Here is a 12,421-nt window from a genome sequence, read left to right as displayed (position 1 = left end):
ATTTTCTTTTTTAAATACCGCATTCATCTATATAATAATTTCATTCGTTTGACGACTTGACCCATACTTGTTTTCTCCTTCTCTTTCAGTGGTACAGACTATCCTTATTTTTCTCATCCATTAATAAGGTTTCTGTCATTAAATCAAACCGTGCCTATGATTCTTTCCCAAATTAACAACTGTCGGTTATTTTCTACAACTAAATAAGAGTGTGATTAGTTATGAAATCCCACATGAGAGGATCACACCATCCTCTAGCTCAGCATATCTCCTACACTTGGCACTGAGTCTGGTGTTATCTGAACAGTGCTCTAGGTGTCTCCCACAACAAGTGGCATATAGCCAAAATAGATTTACTTTTATTATAATTTGCGTTTCTTACCTGGTTTTGACCTTCACGCCAATCTACTAGTCGTATTTCTCCTTGTAAGAACCATCACTGGTATATTTCTTCACGCATTCCAGGTTCAATCTACACCCAATACAATGAAAATAAATTAATATTTGAAAAATAAGAGGTGCACATTCATGAGAAATCATGGTGCGTATAGATTAAATGAATGTGCCCTTACCCCATTTTAACCACTCATCAAAATATATAGCGGATATTTTCATTTTCTATTTGTAAATAGTTACATTTTTTAAACATTTATTAAAATGTGTTTTCTGTATAAATATTGCAACCCAAAGAGATTCTATAAAGAATTAGGAACAAAACACATTGATTTGTTCTTTTAAATTTAGTAGAAAATAAGAAGTTGCTGAATTAATCCTCGTAATTATGTATGAACTCGTCCATCAATGACTTAGTGAGTGGCTCGCTAAATGTGGATCGTTATAGTGTACATTTCCATATTAGGGTTGAAACACATTCCACGAAAGTCTGCTCTTTCTCTGAAAAATGTTCTTCTGGTTGGCTCCCAAACCAGTAGGACGTTTGACAACACCTAGGTACAGCGCTTAATGTTCCTACAGAAAGCAGTCCCTCTTATTGGTGTCACTGAAACTAGATAAATTATCTTCACCTTCTTCATCTGGACTTCCTGGTTTCTCGATTCATCTGGAGCTTCCCCAAACTCGGGATTAGCATTCAGTGGGATCACAACACAAAGAGAACCAGTCCATTTCTGTTGCAAACGTTCGTACCTTTGCTATCCATGATCCTACTAACTGAGCCCGTTAGTCGTGAGATGGGGTAATGGTAGCCTCCACAATACACTTTTATTTCCTGATCTTAACTTGAATGTCTTATTTTATTTTCAGTTACATTATCTTTTAATGTACAAAACTCTTTAAAATCACTGGAGAATTCTCACAGAATTCACTTTGGCAGAGTGTCTTGTGTAATGGGTGCTATGTCCTTGTGATAGTTAGATTTTTTAATTTTTTTTTAAGGTTGGCAGAGCAGTCTTTATTTTTCGATAATACAACACGGTAGGGAGAAGGGACGAATAAAGGTCCAACATACACGCCACCCAATCAGGCAGCATAAATAAAAGGAGTATGCATTTCCTAGGACGAAAGGAGAGGGAATCGGTTGGAAGTAACCTGAGATACCAGATTCAAGGATCTGATTGCTCAATGTCAAGAGCCCTCACACTCCCAAAAGGATGTCATGCTTCATCTCTACACTTCCGACATTATGCTTGAAGGGACAGACAGGGTCATACAAAGTTCTGTTGAAAGGCACAGTTATGTGTTGAGTAAATTGAAGAGTGATTGCTTACCTGTGCTTTAGCAATATTTAATTTTTTCTTACTTTTTTAATTTCAGCTCCCTCCTTAGCACCCGCCAAGCTTTTCAACTGTCCCGATCCCCCACCGAGAGGCCTGAAATGTAGTACAGATTTCTGCAACAGGTGTGTTTGGGCCTTTTAATAAGCATCCAGACAAGGACAGAGCTGCCTTTAGACAAACGCTATGTATACAAAAAAGCTCTGTTAAGTTTACCCTTTGTTATTTTTTGTATTGAATACAAGTCCTGCCACCAACTTGCTGTCTCAGAAACAAATGTAGTGTTGCACATGCCTGACACTGTACCGTGAATTGAAAAGCACTCGTTTAAAGCAGTGGACCCACCTGTCACTAATCTGAAAATCAATATTTGGGGAAATTCTTTACTGATCTTAAGTCCACTAATTAACAGTCGCTGCCCCCCATTGAAAGATTACGACATTGTTGTTCTTATCACTCAAACCTCATTCTTTAGTGTAAAGCTCAGTACTGAATGGGTTTTTGTTGTTGATTAATATATTTTCTTCTTTATATATTACAGTGACAGTTGTCCATCTTTCTGTTCCGTCCAGGTGTCAAGCATGGATTTCACCGAGGCCTACTCGGATAGATGCTCAAGCGTTGGGCATGCAGCAAGAAGTGGCAACGTCAAATGTTTGCAGAGGCTCATTAAAAGAGGCAGTAGTGTTGACGTAGCGGATAACCGAGGGTGGATGCCAATTCACGAAGCAGCTTTTCACAACTCCAGCAAATGTCTGAGACTACTACTTCAAGCTGGTAAGGTTCCAATACCACATTAAAGCGGTAAAGACACACAGTGTATGGTTAACTTTAGGCGTTGAGGTGCATAACCCGTCACTTCGTTTCTATAGATCTAACAAGCAATAGCTTACTTTTACAGGGACAGCTCACTTTATTGTCGGTGAAACTGAGAGGTCACCTTTTCCTACTATAAATATGCCTGCATGCTCATAATGTTTCCAAAGCCAGTTGTTCAACTATGATGGAATCAGATTGCGCTATAATGGCAAAATAGTGCAATGAGCTGTAGAAAATACCCCCTCTCCATTGTACACAATCTGCTAGATGAATGAAATGCAAGTTAGTGAATTTCCCCTTGCAGAAGCCCACTAAAATCGCTTCGTTCCAGCATCCTGGGATAAAAAAAACTACTAAATAAAGGTGTTAGATGCAAATGATAGCCTCAGGCAGTGTCAAGTAAAAGAAGTGAAATATCATTTTATTAAGTCCATGTAATGCACAGACCCCAACCACAACATATCAGAACTTGGTGAGGTTTACATGGTCTTTCCAATTGAACTCTATTACAATTGCATTCTCTACATTCTAGTGATGATGTGATGGTTACAGATAACACATCATCACTTAGTTACAGAATACTTGAGTTGCACTTAGTTACAGTAGCCTAAGATACAGAATACCACATCACCTCGCTCACCCAACATAAAAAACATAAAATGTAACAAAAAAAAAACAAGAATTATCATAATGTCAAACAAACAACTTCACACGTATTCCTGTAATCATAGCGGTTTCCTCCTGTCACGTTGTTGTCTAACCATTTGATCCTCCGACAAATCTCTGTTCAAAGGAGTAGAACCTTCACCTCCCACTGGACAATATTTTGCCATTCTTTTGAGATTCCAGATTTTATGATCTTTAGTCTTTACTGCATTTTTAAACGACGTTATCACTTTAAATGGCTGACCAGACATTGAATCCTTTCCTTTGCCATCCTTTCTTGGGGGTTTGATTTTTTTTTTTTTTTTTTCTTTTTTCTCCAATCCCTCACCCACACCACAGTTTCCTTGACAGCTTTCTGTTTGTCATAAAGTTCTTTCCCTCTCACTTTTTTCTTCAATCTTTCTCTCCATCTTTCTACCTTACCAATTTGATCCTCCATTTCCTTTCTTTTCTCATTCACCCATCTAGGGACCGTTACACTATTAGGAATTCCTCCTGTAAATAACTGAAGTGGTGATATACCCATGGTGGAATGTGGTGCCCAGCGGTATTCCATTACTTTCTTTCTCATTCCATCGTCCCAGTTCGTTCCACACATCAAAGATTGCTGAAAAATTTATTTCAATACTTTAATGAAGCATTCTACAACATCATTTGTTTCAGGGCATAAAGTGCTTCTTTCTTGTGTTTAATTACTCTCATCCTCAAGCATTTCTCAATAACCTCTGTGGTGATTGGTGGACCCCATTATCTGCAAGAACGGTAGATGGAAAACTTTCTCTCTCAAACAATTCCCCCAAGAAACAAAGCTCACCCTTAGATTCTATTGAATTTAATAGCTTTCGTCCAAAGTGAGTACATATCAGTGCTCACAAAAATATACTTGTATCAAGTTTTCACTCTTACTGCCCCAAGAATTTCCAATTTGACATCTGTCCACGGACCTGACGCTTGCTCTTTAAAAACCATGGATTGTGTTCTGTATTTTGATACCTTATCACTCATCATAAACTCAACACAGTTCTTCACTTCTGTCCCAACCATCAAGTCCATTGCTTGCCACCAATATCCTTCTCTAATTTTCTCTCTTTAGGTTTTGATATGCCCATATGACTAGCATGGGCGCAGTTTATCAATCTTTTACTTTACGTATGCGATGGTACCAACTTACTTCCTCTCAAACAATAGTCCATCTGGTATTGTCAGTTCATTCCTTAATTGCCAAAATCCTAAGACTTCATTGTCACAAGTGTTTCTGTTGACCCAACCACCTAAGACCATCTTGATCACTCCCTGTAGATACTCATCTTCTTGAAGTTCTTTCTTCCACTCATCTTCCTGTACCACACCTTCAGTCATCAAACAGATATTTATTTCCTCATCAAACTCTTCCCCTCCAAAATATTCATCACACAAGTGATCGTCCTCTTCGGGTTCAAGAGACATCCTTGAAAAACAGTCCGCTTGTAAGTTACTAATGCCAGGCACATAGGACAATTTGAACTTAAATTCCTGAAGCGCGACAACCCTTTTGCAAATGTGATTAGAAATATATATATATAACAGTGGACCTCAGAAGGAAGGGAATATCTGTATTCCCTTACCTGGATGATTGGCTGATACAAGCTAAATCCCCAGAGCTTGTGCTTCATCACTTGCAAATGACAACACAGTTGTTGTTCAACCTGGGTTTTACAGTAAACGTGCCCAAGTCTCACTTGGAGCCCTCTCAGCTCCTCCTGTTCATAGAGGGATACAACATTGAATCGGGCCTATCCTCTGCCTCAGCGGATTCAGGACATTCAGGCATTGATTCCAGTGTTTCAAGAGGAAGCGGTTGTTCTGGTCCTCAAGGTCCTACGTCTGCTTGGTCTGTTCGCTTCTTGCATTCTGTTGGTCACTCGTGCACGTTGGCACATGAGGGCTTTCCAGTGGTGCCTCCGCAAGCAGTGGTTTCAACACAAAGGGGATCTCGAGGAGTCAATAACTATCTCCAGAGACGCTGCAGCGAATCTACGATGGTGGGCTGTGGATGGCAACCTTTCCCAAGGAAGGCTGTTTTGCCTCCCTCCTCCTGTCGCGTAGGCTCTCATTATTCTAATGAGACTACTGGATTTTGAGCAGCAAGATTGTCCACGGTGTAGGAGACTGAGGTGGTCATTATGACCCTGGCGGTATTACTACCGCAGGGCCAAAACGACGGGAGCAGCGCCAACAGGATGGTGGTGCCTCCCGGCGTATTATGACCGTGGCGGTTGCGCCGCGGTCGCTCCGCCCCCGGCAGATGTAATCCGCCAGGGCAGCGCTGCTTGCAGCTCTGCCCAGGGGATTACGACTCCCCGACTGCCAGCCTTTTTCTGGCAGTCTGAACCGCCAGGAAAAGGCTGGCGGTACGGGGAGTCGTGGGGCCCCTGGGGGCCCCTGCACTGCCCATGCCACTGGCATGGGCAGTGCAGGGGCCCCATGACAGGGCCCCATGCGGCTTTTCACTGTCTGCTGTGCAGACAGTGAAAAGTGTGACGGGTGCAACTGCACCCGTCACACGGCTGCAACACCGCCGGCTCCATTTGGAGCCGGCTCCTATGTTGCGGCCGTGATCCCCGCTGGGCCGGCGGGCGGAAACCAGGTTTCCGCCCGCCGGCCCAGTGGGGATCTCCAAATGGCCGCGGCGGGGGTGCGGCCGCATGGCGGTCAGATCTTGGCGGGTGGCTGATGCCGCCCGCCAAGGTCGTAATGACCCCCTGAGTCTGACCCACTGTGGGTGACACCTGTCGCTCTAAATCCGGGTTTCGCTCCGGCTAACTAGCAGTGCCTCATCTCTACCAAAAGATAGGGATGAATGGGCAGCCGAGCGCATGACATATTAGGCTTCTCAGGGAAGTCGTGGTCACTTAGGTCGCATCCGGTTCTCTCTTTCAGAATTCGGTTTCATACATAAATGACAGACAGAAGCAGTATATGTTCTAATAATTGGTTTAATAAAAACGACTGCATCTTAGCAAAGCGTGAGCTGCAATAACCAGGACGACACAACATGACAAAATAAAAATGGTGACTAGGAGAGTGAAGCACAAGAATAACGCTATCATATTGTCACTAGAATTTATGGACTATTGCCTTTCTAAGTCATAATCTGAGCAAAGCATGTTAAGCTCTAATTCTGCCTTTCAGGTTCCCTTGGGAGGACATCGACCCTCATACCTGAGCAAAGTCCTGTAGTCTGCATTAGCAGCTGCAGCAAAGCTTTCTGCAATCAGCATACAGTTGTGGTTCCCTGGCTGGAATCTCCCTCTTAACGTGTAATGGGACTAGGAAGTGTTTTTATAATAACACAGCTGATGTTCTAAGAAAATGTCCCTACGTAAGGATGTGTATTTTCTACGAATGTTGGAGACTAAACTTATACCACATTCACCGGCAATGTACCAAACTGTAGCCTTGACTGAAGCACAAATTGATCAAGAATGTCTTGTTTGAGAACACAGTGCTGGGCTAAGCAAAAACAGTTAGATAGATGAAAATAAAACAAGACTGTAAAACTGGTTATTGTAAAAATAACAATGCGAAGCCGAATAAAATATATCTAGGTCAGAGTGCACAGCGGTCTAGTGTGTTAAACTTAACGTGCATGGAGCTATAACTAACAAAATGGCTACACAACACCCTCCCCTTGTCGGTTGAAAGTGGTTCAAAGCCAAAACTAAAATGTCATTATTAAAAAGCTCAACCTAAGATGTATATATAAAAACCAGGTCAATTTTGACAAGTTAAAAGGACACACAAGCATACTACATGACAATTTAAAATATGGGCATGTGACGTATAACCGAATTCAAAAGACATGTCAATTTAGAAAAATTCCAAACTAAGTACGAGCCATGGAGAACAGGAGATCTTCCACTTCGGCAGATGTCAGAACCGGAAAGTCCGCGCCAAAAATGATCAAGTGTGTTCCATAGTCCCAGTGTTAACCAAGGCGGCATCCAGTGGAGTGCCCATTGATGAGTTGCCGGCAACTTCCTCCAAGAAGGATAACTCATAATTAGCTTCACGTAGCAAACGCAACCTCATTGCGCATGTCTGGTAATGAATCCTCAGCGAGAACATCAACAGATCAGCATCTGTTGCTGTGGGGCGCTGCTGTGAAAAACAAACTTCCAGTGCATGTTCAAAAGAGCACCAGAGGCTGCACACAATACATAACCGGTCTGAATGACAAAGACCAGTCACACTCCAATTGCTCCAGGAGTGTTGCTCCAAAATGCTGCATCAAACGCTCACAACACAGCTGCGCTGATGGGAGCGCCGTCATTTCTTCTTGTTGCGGTGGGACAGCCATTGCACATAAACAACAGCAACAGCAGGATGCCAGCTAATAAAGCCAAAGTTATCGGAAATCCCCCCAAAATACTACTGAAAATTGAGTGGATAGCTAAAGGTATCAAACCGAATATGGATGAGAAGGTGTGAAAGAAACCAGAACCAACAGCTTTGAAAAAATGTGCTATTCCAGTCGTGCTGGATGCTTTAAATATACGTCCCACAAGTTCACGAAAGTGTCTCGGAAAGTTCATATTTAACAGGGACTGATTTCTGCTGATGACCTTGCCACTTGAAGTGCACAGGTCTCGTGCGCAGATGTAAGGGCCACATGCTTTTGAAACAGTAAAGACTTGAGTCTACTCAACTTGTCAAAATTCACGTTTGAAGTAGCAATGTAAGGCCAAATATCAGCTACCTCCTTAAATTTAGTGGGGAGAAACAGTACGTTCCCGCAGCATGTAATGACTTTAGAGACCGAAACAACGTAAACTTTTCCGGCCTGCATGCCACAACAGCCTTCACTATTGAGAATGACGTAGCTGCCGTTTGAATGCACCTGGAACGTGGGTCTAATCAAAGGGACTGGGACTCCCTTAAGCTAACAAGCCAAGTTTGCAGCCGGGGCGTTACACGCCCCATGCAAGGACAGCCGTTTACAAATCATCGAATGGCTGACTGAAGTCTCACATTCACTACCGCTAAAAAAGACCTCTTTCATGCCATTGAAGCATTTGTCAAGAAGGGAAGCTCCCACACCTCATGGATATAACTATCTCCCAACTTTTCATATCTGCCTACCGGAATGTGTTTTAAACAGGAGCTGAATTGTAGTGTGGAAATGAGCTGAATTGTAGTGTGGAAATAGGCAGATTAATAACCCCATGTATTAACCACTCAGCCATTAGTTGTTGTTGTCGCGTTAGATTGAAAGAAGAAAATATTTCCCTTGCACTGATGTGCTGCCATGGAACGCGACCTGCCTTCAATGTTGTAAGCGTCCAACCCAACTGCATAATTGACCTGATCTGACTCTGTCCATGTGTAAGGAAGACATATCGGATTGTATATTGTCTATAGCAGAAGAGACAATATTATTAATAGTATATATCCGGTCGGACAAGGTGTTAATCCCATTATCCACAACAGCTAAGGCCTTTCTTAAATTTCCCTGGTCTATTTGCCTTAACCGGGCTGCAGCATCTTGTTGGGAAAGTTTCCAAATCTCATTATATACTGCATATAAAAAATGCTTCTTACGTGGTGTTCTAGGGCCTGACAAGAAATCTTGTAAGTCAGTAGAGTTAGACAGGAGATTGAGGTGTTCTCTAACCGCATTCAGTGAGGATGATTTTAGCCACTGTTGGCATAATGTTCCCACACTATATGTTGTAATTATATCTGCATGCTCTGTTGATATATAGCGAGTGTCTGCCCTACTCGTCCTAAAACCCCGAGGAGTTAATAAAACGTTGATGACACCTATTGGTATCTATTGGCCAGAATAACCACCCGTCTGGACGTGTCAGTGAAGCATTAAATGTACCATTCTGGACCCATTCATCCAGCTCATCTTCAGTTGCATTCGTATATCTTTGCCATTTGTAAAATTTTGCGGGGGCAGGTATAGTAGGCGTGTTTAATTCCCTAATTGTTGCTAAGCCTAAACAACTCGTTTGTTGCACTGTTTCATTTACAAAGATCATTTGTACAGGAGTGAGGCACGCTCTAAATAATGTTTACTTTCCATTAATTTACCAATTTTTTTCAAATCAATTGTTTTGGACCAATATTCATAGCCTTCTATTGATAACCAGGAAACAAAGGATTCCAAATATATACATTTCGTATTGGTCAATAACATGTGTATATCTTTAGTGGGTGGTACCTTAAATAATATGACTCAGCATTCTTTTGGTTGTGCCCAGAAAAATGCACAAACTTTTCAGAGTATGTTTTAGAACTCCCTTGCGGTGGAGTTAGGCAATGTTCTCATTGTGTGTAATTAAATACAGTTCTGGGACTGCTTGCTCTATGTATGAAATGGTGCCCATAGTAATTATAGCAAAACATATTACCATAATTTTCTTTAAATTGGTAAACATCTTCGGTTTCAAAGACAGTATAATATTGTAATTCAGTCATCATTGAATCAACTGTTTTCACATCCCAATCATCAGAAACAATGCCTGGTATCACTATATAATTCACTGATAATTTGAACACATACGGTATTTGAATAACTTCCGTGGGACCATATATATCAAACATTACTTTGTCCCAAACAGTCCCATCAGGAATTGGCACTGCGGAAATGTTCATAAAGGATAAGTCTCTTCGCATTTAATGTGAAGAAAAATGTGGTTTCAAAACCTCTTCCACCAGTTCAACTGTCGATCTTTTAGGTAAAGAAATACCATGTATTAACAAGAAAAAGGTAATAAAACCAATCCAAAGTAGAAAGGCAAGGACAGTCAAAGAGAGCCATAGATAATTCCATGGTAAAATAAAGTACGTTTCTTTAAGCCAGTTTATTGGCTTAAGTGTACTTGACAAATCAGCTGTCGAAGAGGCGAATGTGTCTGAGAAAATCATCATTGAAGTCGGCAAAATAACCAGAGGCAGTTCGTGCAAATGGCGGAGCCGTTGTTAGTGGTGGAGTTGGTGTTTCCTGCGGTGGTACACTATAGACGGCACCATCCGTTTTGCTTGAAGTCGAGTTCACTTGGTCAAATGTTTCTAAATTAGTTGACATTAATGGAACTAATGCAAGATCATCTTCCACCCTCCCCATGCTAGGAGAGGTGTCAGTGTTGGTATAAACAACTTGTAGAGGAACTTCTTCTGCAGTTGTGAGAGGGATTCGGGAACTACTGGATGTTCCTCTTGATCCACTGTGCAGGATCGGCCACATGGTGTAGTTTGACATTTTCAATAGAGACACAACGATTTCCTTTGGCACCTGCCAACGGTGGTAGAATAACAGCTCTGGTACCGTGAATCCCTAGTACAGGGACTGGTACTCGATAAGGAGGGCCAAATTCCTTTTTCACTGCGACTTTTTCACGTACAAGATCCCTGTAGGAAGCTGGCTCTATATATGCTATTTCAAAGTAAGGAATAGCATGCACAGAGTCCAAGGGTTCCCCTTAGAGGTAAGATAGTGGCAAAAAGAGATAATACTAATGCTCTATTTTGTGGTAGTGTGGTCGAGCAGTAGGCTTATCCAAGGAGTAGTGTTAAGCATTTGTTGTACATACACACAGGCAATAAATGAGGAACACACACTCAGAGACAAATCCAGCCAATAGGTTTTGTTATAGAAAAATATCTTTTCTTAGTTTATTTTAAGAACCACAGGTTCAAATTCTACATGTAATATCTCATTTGAAAGGTATTGCAGGTAAGTACTTTAGGAACTTTGAATCATTACATTAGCATGTATACTTTTTACATAAAACACAATAAGCTGTTTTAAAAGTAGACACAGTGCAATTTTCACAGTTCCTGGGGGAGGTAAAGTATTGTTAGGTTTCACAGGTAAGTAAGTCACTTACAGGTTTCAGTTTTTGGTCCAAGGTAGCCCACCTTTGGGGGTTCAGAGCAACCCCAAAGTTACCACACCAGCAGCTCAGGGCCGGTCAGGTGCAGAGGTCAAAGAGGTGCCCAAAACACATAGGCTTCAATGGAGAGAAGGGGGTGCCCCGGTTCCAGTCTGCCAGCAGGTAAGTACCCGTGTCTTCGGAGGGCAGACCAGGGGGGTTTTGTAGGGCACCGGGGGGGGACACAAGTCAGCACAAAAAGTACACCCTCAGCAGCACGGGGGCGGCCGGGTGCAGTGTGCAAACACGCGTCGGGTTTTCAATGGTTTTCAATGAGAGATCAAGGGATCTCTTCAGCGTTGCAGGCAAGGGGGGGGCTCCTCGGGGTAGCCACCACCTGGACAAGGGAGAGGGCCTCCTGGGGGTCACTCCTGCACAGGAGTTCCGTTCCTTTAGGTGCTCGGGGCTGCGGGTGCAGGGTCTTTTCCAGCCGTCGGGAAATGGAGTTCAGGCAGTCGCGGTCAGGGGGAGCCTCGGGATTCCCTCTGCAGGCGTCGCTGTGGGGGCTCAGGGGGGACAACTTTGGTTACTCACGGTCTCGGAGTCGCCGGAGGGTCCTCCCTGAGGTGTTGGTTCTCCACCAGTCGAGTCAGGGTCACCGGGTGCAGTGTTGCAAGTCTCACGCTTCTTGCGGGGAGTTGCAGGGGTCTTTAAATCTGCTCCTTGAAACAAAGTTGCAGTTCTTTTGGAGCAGTGCCGCTGTCCTCAGGAGTTTCGTGTCTTTCTTGAAGCAGGGCAGTCCTCAGAGGATTCAGAGGTCGCTGGTCCCTTGGAAAGCGTCGCTGGAGCAGGTTTCTTTGGAAGGCAGGAGACAGGCCGGTAAGTCTGGGGCCAAAGCAGTTGGTGTCTTCTGTTCTTCCTCTGCAGGGGTTTTTCAGCTCAGCAGTCTTCTTCTTCTTGTAGTTTCAGGAATCTAAAGTTTTAGGTTCAGGGAAGCCCTTAAATACTAAATTTAAGGGCGTGTTTAGGTCTGGCGGGTTAGTAGCCAATGGCTACTAGCCCTGAGGGTGGGTACACCCTCTTTGTGCCTCCTCCCAAGGGGAGGGGTCACATCCCTAATCCTATTGGGGAATCCTCCATCTGCAAGATGGAGGATTTCTAAAAGTTAGAGTCACTTCAGCTCAGGACACCTTAGGGGCTGTGTTGACTGGCCAGTGACTCCTCCTTGTTATTCTCATTATTTTCTCCGGCCTTGCCGCCAAAAGTGGGGGCCGTGGCCGGAGGGGGCGGGCAGCTCCACTAGCTGGAGTGTCCTGCGGTGCTGGCACAAAGGGGTGAGCC

General features: G+C 43.2%; 1 protein-coding gene across 2 annotated transcripts in view; it reads left to right on the top strand.

Annotated features, from left to right (window-relative positions):
* ASB3 (ankyrin repeat and SOCS box containing 3) overlaps window positions 1-12,421 on the top strand; it is a 381,448-nt gene that overhangs the window by 22,162 nt on the left and 346,865 nt on the right. Inside the window, exons 2-3 of one of the 2 annotated variants that reach the window (XM_069234073.1) lie at window positions 1,774-1,858; window positions 2,306-2,510. In XM_069234073.1, the coding sequence (XP_069090174.1) occupies window positions 2,315-2,510 (196 nt within the window). In that variant the 5' untranslated portion in view covers window positions 1,774-1,858; window positions 2,306-2,314. The remainder of the gene's footprint in view (window positions 1-1,773; window positions 1,859-2,305; window positions 2,511-12,421) is intronic. The other variant, XM_069234074.1, reaches the window with a different exon arrangement.

The sequence above is a fragment of the Pleurodeles waltl genome, chromosome 5, assembly GCF_031143425.1.
Source record: "Pleurodeles waltl isolate 20211129_DDA chromosome 5, aPleWal1.hap1.20221129, whole genome shotgun sequence".
NCBI classification, from domain to species: domain Eukaryota; kingdom Metazoa; phylum Chordata; class Amphibia; order Caudata; family Salamandridae; genus Pleurodeles; species Pleurodeles waltl.
This window is presented reverse-complemented; position numbering and strand designations above follow the sequence as displayed.